Source organism: Cetorhinus maximus, chromosome 9 (assembly GCF_964194155.1).
Source record: "Cetorhinus maximus chromosome 9, sCetMax3.hap1.1, whole genome shotgun sequence".
Classification (NCBI taxonomy): Eukaryota; Metazoa; Chordata; class Chondrichthyes; order Lamniformes; family Cetorhinidae; genus Cetorhinus; species Cetorhinus maximus.
The window spans coordinates 18,155,465-18,177,212 of record NC_135887.1 but is presented as its reverse complement, the minus strand read 5'-3'; the positions used below and the strand labels follow the sequence as shown (position 1 = coordinate 18,177,212).

At 46.0% G+C, this 21,748-nt stretch overlaps 1 protein-coding gene across 1 annotated transcript; it reads left to right on the top strand.

The window, feature by feature from the left end:
• Positions 1–2,431: 2,431 nt before the first annotated feature.
• On the top strand, positions 2,432–21,167 carry LOC144684418 (aldehyde dehydrogenase family 3 member A2-like). The gene is made up of 11 exons (XM_078548183.1): positions 2,432–2,811; positions 6,477–6,649; positions 10,019–10,250; positions 11,657–11,742; positions 12,293–12,501; positions 14,228–14,345; positions 16,030–16,171; positions 17,216–17,382; positions 18,612–18,711; positions 19,655–19,890; positions 20,775–21,167. The coding sequence occupies exons 2-11, from the start codon at positions 6,488–6,490 to the stop codon at positions 20,787–20,789; spliced, it is 1,467 nt and encodes a 488-aa protein (XP_078404309.1). The 5' UTR covers positions 2,432–2,811; positions 6,477–6,487; the 3' UTR covers positions 20,790–21,167.
• The last annotated feature ends 581 nt before the right edge of the window (positions 21,168–21,748 follow it).

Here is a 21,748-nt window from a genome sequence, read left to right as displayed (position 1 = left end):
TAAACCTCCTCTGCACCCTCTCCAACGCCTCCATATCCTTCTGGTAATGTGGCGACCAGAATTGCACGCAATATTCCAAGTGTGGCCTAACCAAGGTTCTATACAGCTGCAGCATGACTTCCCAGCTTTTATACTCAATACCCCTGCCAATGAAGGCAAGAATGCCATATGCCTTCCTGACTACCTTATCCACCTGCGTTGCCACTTTCAGTGACCTAAAAATGCAAATTCCCTTCACACCTTACATACTAAGCCAGCATCCATGTTTACTCATTAGTGCACCAAGCACCTAGCTTCTTTTGATGAGTCAAAGCCTGCACTTCAAATGTAATTAAATTACAGACAGACCTAACTGTATTTATCCCCATAAACCTACTTTACAATAGACAAGAAAAATACTATGAAAATTATTATACTTTCATGACACTGGACAGGACCTTCCCAGGGCTTGGCTATGGAATCCTTGCAAGAGAGAGAGAGACATTGAGAGAAGGAGCATTCACGTTGCCATGTTGTATGTGCTGTTGCGTATATAATGTGTATTGTTCTTGGAGTCAGCCAGTTTCTCCCAGTGGACTGAATCTCACCTCCTGAGGCTGTGTTTCTGCGGCAGGGCGTGTGAGTCCATGAACTGAATTAGCTTTGGTTTTATTTTAGTCTATTGTTTTCATAACTTGCTTTGTATTGTAAAAAATGATACAATGCTGACTGACTTGCTGAGCAATATTTTCAGTATAGCAGTAGTGATCTGCTGAATCATTCCTTTACACCTCAGAGTCTGCACTTTCCTCTTCAGTTGCCTGCAGGAGGCTCCCATTTTTAATTTCAAGTTGTCTTAACATTGTCATTCTCTTTCCCTCTCTTGGTCTCCACCCCTCTAATCTTCTTTCAGTCACCTCCTTCAGCAAGTTCTCATGCCTTAGAATATGGCCACTCCAACCTTGTTGTCTTTCTTTGAGGATATTTTCAGTAAATATTGGTACTTCTCTTTGATATTGATACTGTTGTGCTTTCACAGAAGTATTTTGTATTGAACGTTACTTGTCCTTAAATCTTTGATTTATAAATTGTGTTATTCATCCCACCAGAAAAAAACAAAAGTCAAATATCTTATTCGGGGCTTGTTGACACTGAGACACCCACCTAAGGTAAAATGCAAAAACGTGTGCAAATGGTGGGTCAAGTATCATACGATCATATGATTAAAGGTCACATGAGCAGTGTCACATGATCAAACGCCATGTCAGCTGTGTTTCAGTTGGTAGCACAATTGCCTCTGAGTTATAAGGTTCCAGTTCAAATCCCACTCCGGGGTTTGAGCATAAAAATCAAGACTTATGCTCCACTGCAATATGGGAGAGTGCTGCACGGTTGTAGGCGCTGTCTCTTGGATGAGATGTTAAACCAAGGCCTCATCTCCCTGCTCAGGTGGATGTAAACGATCCCATGGCACTATTTTGAAGAAGAACAATTTGTCCTGGCCAATATTTACCTCTCAATCAACATCGCATAAACAGATTATCTGGTCGTTGTCACATTGCTGCTTGTGGGAGCTTGCTGTGCACAAATTGGCTGCCAGATTTCCTACACTACAACAGTGACTACACTTCAAAAACCTGTTAAAGAGCGAGGCATCAGGCAGATGAAAGACACCCGGGCGGCCCTGAAAAGCAAAAATGCAAGTCTTTCGTTTCTTTCAAAAATGTCACATCGTCAAATTTCCAGGAGCCGACAATCAACAAGGAGTTGCAATGATATAGCGCCTTTATTGTTGTGAACTATCCCAAGGTGCTTCACAGGAATGTTATCTGAGGAGCCAATAGGAGAGGTGACTAAAAGGCTCTGTCAAAGGGGTAGCTTTCAAGGAACAGCACTGTGGGTGTACCTGCACCACAGGGACTGCAGTGGTTCAAGAAGGCAGCTCAACACCACCTTCTCAAGGGGCAACTAGGGATGGGCAATAAATGCTGGCCCAGCCAGTGATGCCCACATCCCCTGAATGAAAATAAAAAAAAAACTCATTCATAGCAGCGCCTGTAACCTCACATGATGCACGGTCCTTACAGGGGCCGGTGAAGGAATGGGACAGGAGTGAGTTACAGACCAATGACAATGCAGCAAGACAAAGATACACAGCATCGGGAACCAAGTTGTTCTTTCAGTGAACCTAATACAAAAAGCTACAACTTTGAATCAGAAGGTTGTGGGTTCATGTCCCACTCCCGGAAACCAAGAACTGTGAATGTACTCGAAAGAGTTACATGCGATCTGTTGATAACTCGAAAGAGTTACGTAAGTTTGTCACATTGACCCCTTTCATTTTTACCACCGTGCATTAACTTTGATACGTTAAAGAAACGTAGCCGAGGAGGAGGGAGAAATATTTTAAACAACTTTATGACAGCGAGAACCAAGTTATTGCAACAGGAAGGAGCGACGCAGAGAGAGAGAGAGAGAAAATCAAAGCCAAATGTGATCGCGTTTTGACTTTAGCTGCCGGTTTGTCCCTCTCCGGCTGCCGGTTCTATCCATTTGTAACACAGGCAGCAAAACAAGGCGGAAAAGGGGGAGGAAATAGCCCGAGGTTCGGGATTTTGCTGCTGGGACGGGAGCGAGCAGAGTCCGGCGCAGCGCAGCGGCACCGAGAGTGGGAGCGCTACAGCGGCGCTAACTGGGGACTGAGCGCTGCAGAGAGACCCGCAGGGAGGCTGCACTGTCCCTGTCCCTGTCTCTGCTTCTGTTCTTTTTGGAGGACTGTTAAGTGGCCTCTTCCCTCTCCCACAACCGCAGTCTTTAATCACTGGGGAAGGTGTAAGTGATATTTTATAAACTGTCTTTGGTGGGTTGGTTGGTGGGTGGTAGGGCAATGATGGTGTTGGTGGGTGGGTTGGTTGGTGGGTGGTAGGGCAATGATGGTGTTGGTGGGTTGGTTGGTTGGTTGGTGGGTGGGAGGGCAATGATGGTGTTATTGCGGGGTTGTGTTCCTCACTGAGGACTCTGTCCTGGGTTGTAGCCGACCCAATGTAATCCAATCCAATCCAATATAACCCAATACAATCCCAACCCAGGGTGTTTTCCTGCCTTTAACAGATTTTTTTTTTTAAATATAGCCAACTAGTTATATCTTTTTGCATCAGCTCAGTGTCCTGCACCTGACTGATAAGGTGAGACTCAGTAATGATGTGTTTCGCAACCTGCCTGAGCTTTGCCACCTGTGCTTGTATGAGGAGAAAGTGCTGGTTAGTGGCTTTTGACCTTTAGACGGTGTGAAATAGTCATTCCAGGAGAAAAAGGGAGGTGAGGTGAGAGGAAAGATTTCTTGCTTAAATTGCTTTGCATCATGCATGTTGCTTCGAGTGAATGTATCCTATGTTCTCAACCCTGAGCTTTGACCAGAAGGCACCTTTATATTTTAAGTTTGTTGAGATGTCTAAGTTAAGTTATCTTTCCACTGTCTCTTAGTAGCTAAATGCTTTTAAGGATAAGGATGTTGGGTCACCGAAACAGCTTGTTGTCTGGCAGGTTGGCAGGGATGTGTTGGGGCACTGGCACTCTGGGAATTCGAGATCCGGCTTCTCTCCTTGAAGTGGGGGAGTTTGGACTGTTCCGGCTCTCCTACTGTTGGCCATGTGCATTGTGGTCAGCAGAAGCTGGCGGGGCAGGGGTGTGATGGTGGGGGAGTTGTTTGGTTCTCTGGTGACTTGGTCTTTGGTGTAATGGAAAATGATGTTATGACGTGGCAGGTGATGTGTGACAGGCAGACCAAATCCACAAGGGAAACTTGGCCGCACTATCACGACGGTTTTGTAATTTGTATTTATTACGAGAAGATTTGGGCACTGAATTCACAAGTAATGAGTCCACTAACACCCTTTAGAGATTTTAAAAACTAAATCAAAACCTTTATTAACAAAATAAAAGATTTCAAGCACATACATAGAATAAGGCTCGAGGGGCCGAATGGCCTACTCCTCCTCCTAATGCGTATGTTCATATGTCAATATTATAACAAATCTCAAAATTCCTAATTAATCTGACTCTCAACTACACACTCACTTTAAGGCAACAGTCCAAAATAGATTTTAAATTTAAATAGCAAGCCAGTAAATTTACCACAGCACCTACTCGACAGTGGAGTTCCTGACAGTGGGCTTTCCTCCAACTTTAGTTACTGGACACAGCAGACTTTTTCAAACATGGTTGGAGGCTTCACCAAGGCTGTTTTGCTTGCTCCTTTTACTTCTTATATGAACCCCCAACATAGCCTTTCATTCCTCTTTATATACGTTTCTCTCTCTTTAATCTCTAAATTCCATTGTTCCATATGCCTTTGGTAATGTACTTTTCCCCTAATATAAACATTTTTCATGTTGCCAATATGGCCAGCACCTTTTGGGAACATAATAACCTTGCCCTATTTATCTTGTTAGTTGCAAACATTCCACCATCCCTTTGAAATCCAACCAACTCCTTCACTTATATAAAAATGCAAATTTCCTTCAGACCTTACATGCTAAGCCCTCATCCATGTTTACTTAGCGTTTCAAATGCCTTTTATCCCTAATTACTTTCGACAATTTCAAGCTTGCAGTCTACCTGACTCTAATTTAATTAAATCACACAGACAGAACCTACTACACTCATACTCATAAACCTACTTCACAATAAACCACAATATTATAAAAAATATTATAGTGGCATGATAATGACCTGAAGGGGAGGAAACACATTTGTAAAGTGGAGCTAGAAATATTGATGCTGCTAACCTTTTTTAAACAAAAAACATTTTAAAAAATTCATTCATGGGATGTGGGAGTCTCTGGCTAGGCCAGCATTTATTGCCCATCCCTAATTGCCCTCATTCTGAGATCACCTGTAGGCTAGACCAGGTAAGGATGGCAGATTTCCTTCCCTAAAAGGCTTAGTGAACCAGATGGGTTTTTATGACAATCGGCAATATTTTTTGTGGTCATCATCGGACTCTTTTTATTGAATTTAAATTTCACCATCTGCTGTGGTGGGATTCGAACCTGGGTCCCCAGAGCATTACCCTTGGCCTGTGGAATGCTAGTCCAGTGACAATGCCACTTTTACATGAAGTTAGGAGGAAGTGGTGGCGTGTGGGGAAGAAACTTAGTTCATACAACTGGGGGCAGGGAAAGAGAGACTTGCCATTATCTCCTGTCTTAGAATGGCCTTTGATGAAAATTGCACCAAATGAAACATGCAGGACTGTTTCCTGGGCTTCACCTCGAACTGCGTGTGTAGTTTTTGCCAGGAGTTAATACTGTATTTAATCTGTACAGCAAGGCTGAACAGGCATGAGGCTCGGGTTGTAGTAGGAGGTTTGATGTTGGAAGGCAAATGGAGAGATCCAAGTTTGGAGGAAGAAGTGGGAGGGGAGTGCAGTTTGCTGATGTGATTGTGAAAGCTCTGAATGAAAAGATCAAGAAAAAGCTAGAGATTTGGAGGGGTTGGTCAAGGAGGAGTGAGCAGACTGGAGACAGGAGTCAGATTTATGTAGGTGGGTGTGAGGAGAAGCTTTCTTGGTGAAGAAACAAGCACAGGAGTGACGGTAGAACTCAATTATTATACGGTTATTATTATGTGGGCATCACTGGCAAGGCCATCATTTGTTGCCCATCCCTAATTACCCTTGAACTGACCTTGCTGGACCATGTCAGAGGGCAAGTAAGAGTCAGCCACATTGCTGTGGCGCCACATGTAGGCTAGACCAGGTAAGGGCAGCAGATTTCCTTCCCTTAAAGGCCAGTGAACCAGATGGGTTTTTACAACAATCGATAATAGTTTCAGGGTCACCATTACTGAGACTAGCTTTATATTCCAGATTTATTAACTGCTGTGGTGGGATTTGAACCCATGTCCCCAGAGCATTAGCCTGGGTCTCCGGAATACTACAAAAAAAAAGCTGGAAAAGCTCAGCAGGTCTGGCAGCATCTGCGGAGAGGAACACAGTTAACGTTTCGAGTCCGTATGACTCTTCATCAGAACGACTCGAAACGTTAACTGTGTTCCTCTCCGCAGATGCTGTCAGACCTGCTGAGTTTTTCCAGGTATTTTTGTTTTTGTTTCAGATTTCCAGCATCCGCAGTTTTTTGCTTTTATCTCTGGATTACTTGTCCAGTGACCATGCCACTACACCATTGTCTCCCCGAAGGGTTACAGCTGAAATGTTAACCTCTTGTCAGTTATAGATATTGACTGATCTATTGTGCATCTCCTGTTTTAGTGACAAGAGACCATCCCAAATTTGCTGCTCATTTATTGCTTTATAACACGCCTCAGCAATACCAACTTCACCCATTCATATCATTCGGCCACTTCCTGAATTGCCAAAATAACACCCCAGCCAAACACAACATTCAAATACACAGCGTGCCCTCTATTTATTTTTCGTCTTAGCACTGTTCTGTGCTTGAGGAGTAAACTTGGCATTGTTTTGTGTTCCTTGGCAGTTTGGTACATCATGGAACAGATCAAGCTTGCTGTGTCCGGTGCGAGAGCCGCCTACAATCAGGGGAAAACCCGGCCTCTGGAATTCCGCATTCGGCAGCTGAAGGCGCTGGAGAGAATGCTTACTGAGAAAAAGGAAGAATTCTTACTGGCGCTCAAAAAGGACTTGCACAAGGTATGAAACAAAGCTCTTGATACATGTTCAGTATTTTAACCATATTGCACAAGCCCCTTCACAATTTGTGTCTGCAAAGCCATGATTATTTGACAAAGTGTCAATATGCCCCTCAATTGTCTTCAGTTTCTTCTCTTGTTCTTAATTCTGACCGTGTTTGGGTTATTGGTGTTCATGTATCTTCACACTCTGCCATTGTAGAACAGTGGCAATGTTAGTCGTGGAAGGATTCACAGGACAGGATTAGCAGTCTGATGCAATACTCTTTCCATGGGCATAACTCATTACACCAGGCAACAGGGTAGTTAGTCCAGTCATGTAGGAGGGTTTTTATGGGTTCTGTTTGCTCCTGATGGGATAGTGTGAAGCAATTCACACCTACTGGACTGTAGTTAGAACCATAGAACCGTAGAAAAGTTACAGCACAGAAGGAGGCCATTCGGCCCATCTTGTCCATGCCAGCCCGAGGACACCCAGGTGCCCTTTCTGATCCCACCTTCCTGCATCCGGCCCATAGCCCTGCAGCTTACAGCACTTAAGGTGCAGATCCAGGTACTTTTTAAAAGAGTTTAGAGTTTCTGCCTCTAACACCAACTTCGGCAGCGAATTCCAGACACCCACTACCCTCTGCGAAAAGAAGTTCTTCCTCATGTCCCCCCTACACCTTCTGCCACTTATCTTGAATCTATGTCCCCTGGTTGTATAATTCTCCACCAAGGGAAACAATTTTATTCTGTCCACTCTATCTATTCCCCTCATAATTTTGTACACCTCAATCAAGTCACCTCTCAGCCTTCTTTGTTCTAAGTAAAATAACCCCAACCTATCCAATCTCTCCTCGTAGTTACACTTTTCTAACCCTGGCAACATTCTTGTAAACCTCCTCTGCACTCTTTCCAGAGCTATTACATCCTTCCTGTAATGCAGTGACCAGAACTGCACACAATACTCCAGTTGTGGCCTCACCAGTGTTTTATACAATTCCAACATTATATCCTTACTTTTATATTCTATACCTCTGCCAATGAAGGAGAGCATTCCATATGCCTTCTTTACCTTGTCTACTTGAACTGCTGCCTTCAGGGACCTGTGTACTTGTACGCCATGATCTCTCACTTCATCTACCCCTCTTAGTATATTCCCATTTATTGTGTAACCCCTGTAACTGTTTGACCTCCCTAAATGTATGACCTCACACTTCTCTATGTTAAAATCCATCTGCCACTTTACCGCCCACTCCACCAACCCATCTATATCGTTTTGGAGATTGTGGCTATCCTCTACACTATCCACTACTCGGCCAATCTTTGTGTCATCTGCAAACTTCCCAATCGTGCCCCCCATGTTCACGTCCAAATCGTTAATATATAACACAAACAGCAAGGGTCCCAACACTGAGCCCTGTGGAACACCACTTGAGACAACTTTCCATTCGCAAGGGCATCCATTGACCATTACCCTTTGTTTCCTGTTACAAAGCCAACCTTTTATCCAGTTTGCCACATTACTCTGAATCCCATGGGGTTTTACTTTCCTGACCAATCTGCCATGTGGGACCTTGTCAAATGCCTTGCTAAAATCCATGTACACAACATCCACTGCACTACATTCATCAACCCTTCTTGTCACTTCCTCAAACAATTCAATCAAATTTGTGAGGCAAGACCTTCCTTTAACAAATCCATGCTGACCATCCCTGACTAGTCCATGCCTTTCCACATGACAGTTAATCCTCTCTCTCAGGATTGATTCTACTAATTTGCTAACCACCGATGTAAGACTTAATTGGCCTATAATTCTTTGGCATTTCCTTTGATCCCTTTTTAAACAATGGAACTACGTTTGCATTTCTCCAGTCCTCCTGTATCTAGTGAAGATTGGAAAATCACCCTCAGAGCATCTGCTATCTCCTTACCCATTGAATGCTAACCCAGCCTTCCTGGGCTTCTTGTATTATCCTGTGTATCCTTCAATATGCATCTACAGTTGAGTTAGCAAGCTAACAATGTCAAAATTCTATAGTTGCTGAACCCTGATTGCCCAATCTTTCATCTGTAGGACACTGCTCATTGGGACATTTAATTCTGTTGCTTTATCCTATTAAGTTTTTCACCAAACCCAAGATGGTATTTGCCACTTGCCAACTTAACAATTGACTCTCAACTAAGGAGGCCCAAGTTCAAATCTCGCCAGTTTTGCATGCGTTGTCCTGAGGGACGGAGGTTACCCAGCTGGATAAGATGCCCTTTCCAGTAGGTGAACCCTGCTTCCTGAATGGCATTGATCACTCAGTGGGTTATTGACCAGTGTTGAATCAAGCTGTGATACAACAGCATCTTGCATTAACACAACATCTTAACATAGAAAAACAAATGTGCCAAGGAGAGAGGTGCAATCAGAAAACAAAATTAACGCTGCATAAACTGAAAGCAGGAGGCCTTTTTATTATTTCATGGGATGTGAGCGTTGTCGACAAGGTCAGTACTGCCCAAGTACTCCTGAGAGAGTGGTGGTGAGCTGCCAACTTTAATATGACTGAGTGGCTTGCACGGCCATTTCAGAGGACAGTTGAGAGTCAACCACATTGCTGTGGGTCTGGAACCACATATAGGCCAGACCAGGTAAGGATGGCAGATTTCCTTCCCTCAAGGACATTAATGAACCAGATTGGGTTTTTACAACAATCTGGTAGTTTCATGGTCACCATTTAATGATGCTAACTTTGTATTCCAGATTTACTTAATTAATTGAATTTAAATTCCTCAGCTGTTGTGGTGGAATCTGAACTTGTATCTCTGGATTACTAGTCTAGAGCTTTGGTGTACTAGTTCAGTACGAACATACGAACAAGGAGCAGGCCATTCAGCCCCTCGAGCCTGCTTCTCCATTTAATAAGATCATGGCTGATCTGATAGTAACCTGAAATCTGCATCCCACCTACCTCCGATAAATATAAACATTGTGCTACTACATCCCTACGTTTGAGAAATGAGGCAGGTTTTAATGAGGACCTTAATGGTGGAGAGACAAAGGAGCTGAGGAAGTGAAATCTTGACCACGGAGTCTAATTCATGACCATCAATTGTGGGACAATGGGAAAGGGATACAAGGGGCCAGTGTGAAAGGAACAGAATTTGGGAGATGATAAGTGATGGGGAGGGGATTGGAGAGAGAGAGAGAGAGAGAGAGAGAGAGATGAAGCCATGAAGGGATTTAAATTTGAATTTCACATTTGAGCCTTTGGGGGGATTGGGAGTCAGTGCAGGTCAGGGCTGAAGAGTGAGCGAGACAGGCTGCAGCTAGGATAGGGTCAGCAGATCGAGGGAGAGATATGTTGGAAAGTGACTCCTCTTGATTTTGAATCTGCAGAATCCATTTGCTGTGGAGATCTATGAAATGTCAGGCATTCTGAGCGAGATTTCTGTGGCTATAAACAAACTGCCCGAGTGGACTGCACCAGAGCACGTGCCGAAGAGTATGATGACATTAATGGACACCGTTTATATCCATCGGGAGCCTCTCGGAGTGGTTCTGATCATAGGGGCCTGGAACTATCCGCTGGCCCTTGTGATCCAGCCTTTAGTTGGGGCAATCGCAGCAGGTAACCTTCGGCTTAATTACTTCCCAAACTCTTCCAGAAATATCACAATTGATAATCAGTGATGCATTTTGTGTGCCATGGTTTGTTTTTTCAATCGCTTACCACCTCCCGAGTTTTCCCAGGCTTGTTTTCAGCTCCTCTCTCTCTCTCCTGGTGATTCACATTCGAGGCAACGGCTTCATTTGTGCTCTTGAGACAGTAGCCCTGATTTTAACATAACCTGCCCAGGGGCAGCAGGTTCAGGTTCAGGTTCAGTTTTACCCCACGGTTGGTTGTTCTTTCCCCCCCCCAGCCTCAGCCCAGGTTAGGTTAAAATCTGTCCTGCGACTAGCAGCTGCCTGTTTGATCATGAATGTTTGTTGGTGGGGCGGGGGGAGGTGATGCAGTTGAGCCTGGTTCTGCCCTACTCTGAATCCCACTCTGAAGTTGTGCTCATCGACTGGCAAGGTGAGCATTTGTTGCTCATCCCTAACTGCCCTTGAAATGAGTGGTTTGCGGGACCATTTCAGAGGGCTGTTAAGAGTCAGCCACGTTGATGTGGGCCTGGAGTTACGTGTAGGCCGGACCAGGTAAGGACTTCCTTTCCCAAAAGACATCAGTGAGTCAGATGGGATTTTACAACAATCGATGATTCACGGTCACCGTTATTGAGACGGGATTTATTAATTGAATTTAATTCCCACCAGCCGCCGTGGTGAGATTTGACCCCATGTCCCCACGGCATTAGCCAGGGCCTCTAGATTACTGCAGGACAGCCAGAGTCTGGATAGTGATCAGGGGGCTGGCTGATTTTTCTTCTCCGCACCCGCAAAATATAAGAGAGTCACTGACAGATCCAATTGGGAATTCAGGAAAGACCTCTTTATCCAGAGAGTAGTTCGAATGTGGAGCTATCTACCACGGGGTAGCTGAGAAGAATAATATAGATGCATTTAAGCCGAAGCTAGATAAGTACACAAGGGAGAAAAGAATAGAAGGAAATATTAATGAGGGAGGTGGTGGCATATTGGTATTGTTCCCTGACTAGTATTCCAGAGACCCAGGGTAATGCTCTGAGGACCTGGATTTGAATTCAGATGGTGAAATTTGAATTCAATAAAAATCTGGAATTAAAAGTCTGATGATGACCATTGTCAATTGTTGTAGGAACCCATCTGGTTCACGAATGCCCTTTAGGGAAGGAAATCTGCCGTCCATGCGACTTCAGATCCACAGGAATGTGGTATCAAGGGATGGGCGACAAATCCCGGCCTAGCCACCCACACCCCATGCACGAGTTTAGAAAATGAGTCTGGGTGGAAGGAAGTCTGTGTGGCATCGAAACACTGGGCATGTTTGGTAGAATGTTCTGTTTCTCTGCTGTACTTTCCCATGTAATTATTCTTGTAATATGATCCCATTCTCAGGAAACGCCGCAGTCCTGAAGCCATCGGAAGTGAGTGGGAATACAGCCCAGTTACTGGGGGAGCTCCTCCCTCAGTACTTGGACAAGGTGAGTGCAGGCTGGGCTGGGCCAGGCCAAGCCAAGGTGGGCATTAGAGTGATGGGAGTACGTCGGGTCAGTCAATTTTACATCACTCCCCTGTGCTGCTGCCGTTTTGTAGAAAGTGGGTAGAGTGGGAAATTGGGTCCCCGTCAAAGTGTGAACAGACGTTTTGTGTGGGGGGGGTTGCAGAGATCCGATTTAATGAGTGTTCATTATGCCTCTGCTTTGTGCCTCAACTGGGCCCACTAGAGAGGGAAAAGGAAACTGGAAAAATCTAGGGAAACAATACTGGGACACTCCATAGACCCTCTACAGCGTCTGAAAACGCTGGGCTATTGATTTGGGTGTAGACGGACACACATTCTGGCAATGTATCAAGTAATATGGAGTGAAGGCAGTTTGAGGTACGGGGTCAGCCATGGTCTAACCGAATGTCTGAACAGGCTTGGCTTGAGTGGCCTTCTGCAGTTCCTTTATATTGAAAGTGACAGTATAACTGTGGTCTTTGGAGCAGGAGTGGAGCATCAAGTTTGTTTTTCTTCAATCCTTCCTCAAGGATCTTTATCCTGTAATTATCGGAGGGCCAACAGTGGCAACCGAATTGTTGAACAACCCGTTTGATTACATCCTGTATACTGGTGGTACCAACATCGGCAGGATTGTCATGGAGGCTGCGGCCAAACATCTGACCCCTGTGACCCTGGAGCTTGGAGGGAAAAGTCCGTGTTACATTGACAGCAACTGTGATCTGGACGTAGCCTGCAGGTTGGTTTCTTACTGAGGGTGGAAAGCGTCTCGCTGCTGCAGTAAGCCGTGATTTTTCTGTGTTTGGCATATTTTTCGGACAGCGTAGAATGAGCTCTCCCCCGCATCTGGCGTCGGCTTTTGTTAAGTGGATAGAACTGTTGCGTGCGAGTTAGAAAGTCATGGGTTCAAGTCCCATTCCAGAGACTTGAGCGCACAATCTGGGCTGACGGTCTCAGTGCAGGGAGTGCTGCACTGCTGGAGGTGCCGTCTTTTGGATGAGATGTTAAACCGAGGCCCCATTTGCACTTTAGAAGTTCTCTTGGTACTGTTTGAAGAGGAGCAGGTGCCCTGGCTAATATTGATCCTTTGCCCTACATCGCATTTTTTAAAGAAAAGAGATTACACGCTCATTTATTTTGTTGCTGTTTGTGTGGGGATTTCCTGAATGCCAACTGGTTGTTGTATTTCCTACACCACAAGAGTGGCCACACTTCAAAAATACTTCATTGGCTGTAAACCAGTTTGAGGTTTTGGAAGTCGCTATATAAATGCAAGTCTTGGCCTTTTGCTTTTTTTCCCCTGCCATGCTGTACCTGTACTGGGAGTGTTTGGGGCAATGTAGGCAGAGCTTTACTCTGTATCCAGCCCATGTAGTGCTTGATGGAACATTGCAGAAGGACTGTTACTCTCTGCCAGCAAACACTCCCAGGGCAGGTGCCACTCAAGTCATATAGCTTGAAGAGGGAGCTTAACTTTGTATTTAACCCATGGGAGGGTGAAGCTGGGTGAGGGGCAAATTTAGATCAGGTTGTTAATTTTGGTTGGATGGTGTAGAGGGGCAGACGAGTATACTCTGAATAGTCAGGGTCAACGCCCACATGAATAAAGGATCCATTGGAACAGTGATTTTTGAAATCAGCGTTGTAGGTTGGCAGCTGCAAATGTGGACCAGTTCCTGGGGACTCACCACAGTGTCGCTTCTGAGAAATTCACCAAGGCTCCTTTGACAGCACCTTCTAAACCCATGACCTCTACCCCATGGGAGGACAAGGGCAGCAGACACATGGGAATGCCACCACCAGGAAGTTCCCCTCCAAGCCACTCACCATCCTGACTTGGAACTATATCGCCGTTCCTTCACTGTCGCTGGGTCAAAATCCTGGAACTGCCTCCCTAACAGCACTGTGGGTGTACCTACACCACAGGGACTGCAGCGGTTCAAGAAGATAGCACACCACCACCTTCTCGAGGGCAATTAGGGATGGGAAATTAATGCTGGCCTGGCCCAACCACATCCCACGAACGAGTAGGAAAAAACTCCCTGGGGAGCAGTTGAGGCAGAAACCATTGCATGTTGTAGAGGAGGGGCAGCTAAACTCTTGAAGGAGTGGAAATGCAGGGAGGAGCATGGGAAATAGGATTAGCCCTTTCTGCCCAAACATCTATCCATCTCAGTCTTGTTTAGACTCAAGCTGAACATCCACAGCCCCCCGGGGTAGAGAATTCCAAAGAATCACAAGCCTCTGAGTGAAGTTAGTTCTCCCCTCCGTCCTAAATGGCCGACCCTTTATTCTGAGACTATGTCCCCCTGGTTCTAGACCTCTCCAGCCAGGGAAACAGCTTCTCAGCATCTACCCAGTCAAGCCCCTTGGACACTGTAAAGTTCTGCAGTTCTAGGAGTATGATTTAAAATTTGAAAAGTTGAACAAGTTCTTTTTGTGAATAACTTGCTTATTCTTTGTAGACGTATTGCGTGGGGACGTTTCACCAACTGTGGTCAGACCTGCATCGCTCCAGATTACATCCTGTGTGACAAAAGCATCCAAGATGAAGTGGTGCAGAAGATCCATGCAACCATCACCGTGAGTTGCAAAGCAGAAACCGTCAGTAATAAATGGAAAAATGGTGGTAAATGGTTATGCGACCCCCGAGCGGGACAGACAGGAGCCGAGGCCACAATCATGTATGAACTTGTGGAATGGTGGAGCAGGTTTGTTGGGCCGAATGGCCTACTCTGCCTCCTATTTCTTGTGTTCTTGAGGCAGTGACAGCAGGTCAGTTGGCACCTGAAAGAAGAGAATTCGGTTCAGGTTTAGGTGGGAGGCGCCCTCAGAAGTGAGTTGTCTTCACAATGATTTGCTTCAATCTGTGTTAAGCCAACTGGTTGTGTGACAATCCTGTAGCTGAAGTTTAAATCTCAGCGCTGACACAATGCTGTAACAATTATAGTGTTTATTCGATTCTTGAGGATATAATACATCAGAATTACAACACCGATAGGTCCAGCCAGTCTGTGTTGGTGTTTATCCCCCACACATCCTTATCCAATGTGCCTGACCTGATCCCTTTTCTCCCTCTGTTTCTCCTTAAACCACTTATCAAACCTCTTCCTAAATGTTGATAAAATGTTGATGTGGTTTCTGATTCAATCACTAATTCCACTGGTGTATTGCATGACCTCCAAGCCATCTGTGCAAAACAAACATCTCACCTCCTCTCTGCTCTATCTCATTATGTTTAACTTTATTCTCATGTCCCCTCGTTCTTGACTTCCATCCACTGGAATTTGCCGGTTTCTATCAAACCCATCACTTGATCATTTTAAACAAATCACCTCCATAATCTCTGTTTGAATGAACAGGGCCCCAATGTTTGAAGTATCTGTAGACGGTCTGTCTGCTGTTGCAGTCATGGAGATGGCCCCGAGTCACTCACCCGTTCCTGCAGCTCGAGGAATCTGAAGGGAGATGAGATTCCTTTGAATGGAGGAAGGGGTTGTGCCATGAGCAAGTTTTTGGTTTTGATCAATTCAGTCCCTGGCTGTGGGCATCACTGGTAAGGCTGGCATTTATTGGCCATCCAGAGATGCCTTTGAGAAGATGACGTTGCGTTTCATTCTTGACCCATTGGTAATAATTTGATTGCAACTGATTGGTTCATATCAAAGGGCGGATAAAGGTCACCCATGTTAGTGTGTGCCTGGAGTCACATGGGGCCAGACCGGGTGAGGATGGCGCCTTTCCTTCCCTGAAGCACATTAGTGAACCAGTCGGAGTTTTATGCCAATCCAACAGCTTCATTGTCACAATAAGATAAAAGCAAAATACTGCGGATGCTGGAAATCTGAAACAAAAACAGAAAATGCAGGGAAAACTCAGCATCTTTGGAGAGAAAGACAGAGTTAACGTTTCGAGTCTGTGTGACTCTTTTCCAGAAAGAGTTCCAGCATTTTCTGTTTCAGCTTCATTGTCACTCTTCCCAATACCAGTTTGTTAAATCTAATTCTCAGAATTTTCACATAGCATTTTGCGAATTTGAATTCCAAGAGAAACTGTAGAACTTTAAACAAAACTCTAATGTGTGTGGTCACCATTGATTTCACTTTGATAATGGATTAATTTTGGCAAAAGGTTTGACTGATGCCCACACTTGTGTCTAATTCCTTATTATTGATCTACTCAATTGGACAGCACTTCCTTGTGTTTTGCATTGAGATGGCCATTGGAGTGTTCCCTATCTGACCATTCCTGACTTTGTTTGTTCCAGGAATTCTATGGAAATGATCCCCAGAAATCCCCAGACTACGGGCGTATTGTCAACCAGCGGCATTTTAAGAGACTGATGTCTTTGCTGGAGGGAGTGAATGTGGCGTTTGGTGGTCAGAGTGATGAAGAGGATCTTTACATAGGTACTTGTATAGGCTGTGGTGGGTGAAGTGTAACCATTAACCCAGCTGCACAGTGACTTCCACACTGGTACAGCCAGGCACAGGATAGATAGAGTGTCCCCACTCGGGGCAAAGTGCCAGTGGGATGACAGATAATATTTGCTTACAGAACAAATATTTTATGAAGGATAAACTGATATCAGCCTGAGGCAGTCTGGGCCAATAATCTTTGACAAAGCAGGGATGAGTTGTTGACCTCCTTGTAACTTTCTCTGACCCCCATTTGAGAGACTTCTTTCCCCCCACCCCCACAAGGGCCCATGTCCGTTGTGCCTCTCTGAAGAGTGTTCATCTCCGTGAGCCTCCCTTTCTCCCTGTCCAGCCCCTTCAGCTGCAGCATCAGTGAGATAAGTGAGTCATGTTTGTGTGTTTGTTCACCCTGACTTTTCCTGCATTTATTTTGGCAGTTTGTGAGGTAAAGTCTGGCTGGCTGAACAGTTGACTTTGCCTTTCTGCTGACTGGAGAGGGGAGCAGCGGCAGGGCCAAGGAGTGGGTGAGGGTGTGTCCAGACTGGAGCACAGGCTGAGGGTGGGCTCAGCTGTGGATCTGGAACGGGGTGGGAGGGGTGTGTGCGAAAGGGAGAGTAGAGGCTGGGCGTTATACAATGGCCCACATGGTCAAAGTTGGTGGCTGAACATTATCCTAACCCTACCCCAAGGGGCCATTATCTGTTCTTCTATTTGTGGCTTCCCCATGAATGTTGTACCGAGGTCCATAAATTTGGAAGCAGGAACTGTGGTTTCCCAACACCCCATTCTGCTAACATCCTAGTCCTGAGTATTCTGGTGCGGAGAGGCACTGATTGGAGAGAAGCTCCTTCTGTAGAGAGGTGAGGGAGATTAGTGAACCCGCTCTCAGATGGCTGTGCCCGGGGGAGTTGGCAGAGACCCGGGGATAGATGGGCCTATGAAGGATTCCAATCCGATTGCCATCGGTTTTTGACCTTTTATTGATCAATGTTCCTTTCCATTGCTAAACGGAGCCTCTTGTTAATATTTGCTCAGCTCCCACAATTGTGACCAATGTGGATCCCAACTCCAGGATTATGCAGGAGGAGATCTTTGGCCCGTTGCTGCCTATAGTCACGGCCGGTAGTGCAGATGAGGCCATTGGCTTCATCAACAAGAGGGACAAGCCTCTGGCTCTCTACGTCTTCTCTCACAACAAAAAGGTGAGGATTACAACTTCTATGGCTGGATGGTTTGGGTTTGTGTTTCCTGTGTTGCTCTCTTAGACCTTGAACACTCTAGCTGCTATCTTCCATTTAAAAATTTGACATATTTATTTCAATGTTTTAACTTTTGTGTGCACAACCTGGGAGACTAGAAGCCAGTTAATGCAGTGAGTGTCTGACCCAGTCAGACCAGGAAAAGGCCCCAGGTTTAATCCTGGGTCTGTGATGAGTTACCTGATCTCAGCCTGGCCTGGGAGAAAGGGACAAATTAACCAGGGTCCCCCCCCTACCCCAACAATAATCCCTACTGAGTGAGCCATGCTTAACTAGCCTGGTGATTCCCTATCTGAATCCAGTTGAAGTACCAATGGGTGCCTGATGCCTGGGGAACTATGTCACAGGAAAGGAGGGAAGTGGAAAATGGAGCCAGGAGTCAGATCCTGCTTAGAAGTTGTGTTTGAACCCTCCAAAGTCATTGTTTTTACCCAGGTTCAAGCCAGAGGACTGGCCGCCAACCCAACCCCAAGTCTTCCCGGAAGCCACATTAGTGGCCGAGGGCGCTCCGCCCTCTTCTCAGCCACCAACTATTGAGAGAGAGAGAGCGAGAGAGAGCCTGACCTCTAATTTACAGCCTCGGAAGCCGTTCCTGTGAACTCCCAACATGTGAGGCTGCCATGCAGCCTCTGTTTGAAGTTGGTCCTGGGGCATGTTTCCGTGTCATTCTGTGACGTGTACCAAACCCTAGGTGCAAATCCAGGGGGTGAGATACTTGGGGGTCTGTAAACTGCGGCTGTGAAATGGACAATGGTGGAAGTGTGTTATACCAGGCTGGCTGACATCATTACCTTTAGGAGCTGTGCTTTCAGCTGTCCGGACCCTGAGCTCTGGAGTTCCCTCCGTAAATCTCTTCACCTCCCTCCCTCTCTCTCTTTTAAAATGTTGCTCAATACTGGCCACTTTGACCAACCTTTTGTATAACCATCCTCCTATTCCCTTATGTAGCTTGTTGTGAAATTTTTCTCTGGGAATGCTTCTGTGAGACACCTTGGGATGTTTTACTATGTTGAAGGCGCTATGTAAATGCAAGTTGTTTTATCCTAGCCTTACAGCGGAGTTAACGTTCAGAAATTTTGTTGGGGAAACCTGTAGCACTGGCAATCTATACCCCTGGTGTAACTGGATTATTCTATGTAATAACTGAGGATTATTTCTGTCTCTCTCCGCAGTTAATAAAGAGGATGATCGCGGAGACTTCCAGTGGTGGTGTAACCGCCAATGACTGCATGATCCATTACAGCGTCGACACATTGCCATTTGGGGGTGTCGGTGAGTCCAGAACAGGGCAGTTCAAGCAGCGTTGGGAAGAAAAGAGAGAGTGAAGTGGTCAGGGAAGCCCCCACTCTCTCTCTCTCTCTCTCTCTCTCTCCCCCGCCCCCCCACCCACCCTGCCCCCAGGGGGCTGTACCAAAGCGATGCCTTGATGTGGGGAGGGAGGAGGGTTAGGGGAACACAGTCTTGCCCTGTCATTTATTGGGGTACAAGAGAACAGTGCTCGCTTGCCCCCGTGAATGGGGATAATGATGTGTGACACTGGGATGAGGCAGAAGACGCTTTTTGTTTTAAAACCATAACAACAGGAGGTGACCATTCACATCTCCAGCCGGTTTCGCTACCCAGTTAGATCGCAGGTACTCTGTATCTTAAATCCATCCACCTGCCTCGGTTCTGCAACCCTCAATACCCTTTGCCTAATAAAAAATCTATCACTCTCGGTTTTGAAATTTTCACTTGACCCCAGCCTCAGCAGTTTTTTTTTGGGGGGAAAGTGAGTTCCAGATTTCCACTACCCTTTAATGTGAAGACGTGCTTCCTGACATCACCCCTGAATGGCCTGGCTCGAATTTTAAGGTTATGTCCTGTTGTTCTGTTCTCCCCCACCACTCCACTGGAGGGGAATAGTTTCTCTCTCGTTGCCTTTTTCAACTCCATTAATCGTCTTAAGCACCTCAGTTAGTTTACCCCTGAATTAGTTTACCCCTGAATCCTTAATATTGGAAGATCTGAGTCCAATAATTTATTTCTCTTTATGTAATATTATTGGGGGTAAACACTGCTCTCGTACGCCAGACATTTCTCAGTTGTTTAACTTGGCAGTTAAACTTTGTGGGCCTTAAAGGAATAGAGCTCAGCGTAGTAATACCTGAGGGGACTCTACAGAAGATGCGCTGGTGTTTTTATACCGTGTTCTCTCTCTGATGTTTGCTCCCAGGCGCAAGTGGCACCGGGGCGTACCACGGCAAATTCAGCTTTGAGACGTTCAGCCACCGACGTGCTTGTGTGCTGAAGTCGCTGGGTTTAGAAAAGATAAACAGTATCCGCTACGCGCCCGCCACTGACTCGAAGCAAAAATGGACCCGCTGGCTGCTGAAGAAACGCAGAGGAGGTGGGAAAATGCGACTCCTTATGTTGGCATTGCTGGGAGCACTGGTTGCCATAATGATGAAGGTAGGCCTGAAAAAAAAAATCAGTATTCTTTCACGGGGTGTGGCGTTGCTGGCATCATTTATTGCTCATCCCAATTGCCTCTGAGGAGGTGGTGGTGGTGAGGCAGCCCTTGCACCGCTGTGGTGTCGGCACATCGATGTCACCGTTGGGCAGGGAGTCCCAGGACTTTGAATCGGCGGCACTGAGGGCAAGGTGGAGACAGGACAAAATATTGCGGGTGCTGGGAGTCGTCAGCAGGCGTGGCAACGTCTGTGGAGAGAGAAACAGAGGCGACACTTCAGGTCAATGACCTTTTCATTAGAACTGGAAAGGAAATATGGGTCTGTTTTGTGAGGGTGTTACTCAGTGAGTGCCTTGCCCAAATAGCATTTCTTCAAAGAATGAACTTGGTATTGGCAAACAGCTTGATTGCAAGGATTCACCTCGGCTGAGTCCATTGCTGCCCTTTCCTCCCCTGTCACCACCCCCCACCCTTCTTCAAACGTCTTATTGTGATAAGGAATCCTAACCTGGACAGAGGTGCGAACTCTACAATACAGCCTCAGTATCCCAGGAGTGGGTGGGGGGAGGGCTGTGGGCAATGCAATCTGGAGTTTCTTTCTCCTGCTCACTGTCCATTGCCAGGTCCTGGAGGCCAGGGCCGGCTGTGTTCTCGAGCCAGTTGACCATCACCATCTTGGGTGCAAGACTGAAGAGTGACCAACTGGGGTAAGGTACCTGAGGGTTTCTCTCCCCCCACTCCCCCCACCCCACCCCACCCCACCGAGCGAGATGCCAACGCCTCTAGGAGAAGAGGAGGAGGAGAAATGGGCCCCCTTCCCCTTTTTTTAATAGCCTAGCAGATAGACAACAACCTGCTCTAATTCCGTATCTTTTTCTTCCAGTTTTACTTCATGTGACGTGGGGAAGGACTACATTTCATCGAACTCTTGGCGACCCTGCACCTGAAACCTGAGAGGAGGTGAACCATATAAAAGGCCTCTGATTCATGGGGAAGAGAAACCTGACCACAGAGCCTCTCCAGTATCCCAATTATTCCATTTTCAACACTGTCAATTAACCCCTGCAAGCCTCCATCACTAATGAACATAGCTCCATTGTAAGGGCTAGCATCAACACAGACATGCTGAGCCGAATGGCCTCCTGTGCTGTCATTTCTGATTTTTTTTCTTTCTTTGTACAATTTACATCTGATTTTATGTTCGACTGTGTGGCTATTAATCCTTATTGATTATTATAAGATTTAATCACTAATTATAATAAAGTTTAATCACCAGGTCACTTCTAAGACTAAAATGCATTTGGAGTTTCTCTCAGTTATGCTGGGTTTTCTTGGTACAATTTGGCCAAAACACTGCAAACGATAATGGAAATTTAAACGCAAATTATGTTCAGCGCAAACCTATTTTCCGTGATCTTTTGCATTTTGTTAAAACCGTGGTGCTCGAAGATAGCCCCGCCCAGACATCAGGCCACGCCTCCTGATCACATTTGACCGTCATGGTGAGTTTCTGCCAACTGTGCTCCAAGAGCACAAGAAACAGGAGCAGGAGTAGACCACCCGGCCCATCGAGCCTGCCCCGCCATTCGATACGATCGTGGCTGATCTTGGGCTCCACTTCCACTTTCCCGCCTGCTTCCCATATCCCTTAATTCCCTGAGACACCAAAAATCTGTCCATCCCAGCCTTAAACATATTCAACGATGGAGCGTCCACAACCCTCTGGGGTAGAGAATTCCAAAGATTCACAACCCTGCGAGCGAAGTAATTTCTCCTCATCTCAGCCCTAGATGATCGGCCCCTTATCCTGAGACTGTGCCCCCCGTGTTTTAGACTCCCCGACCTGGGGAAACAATC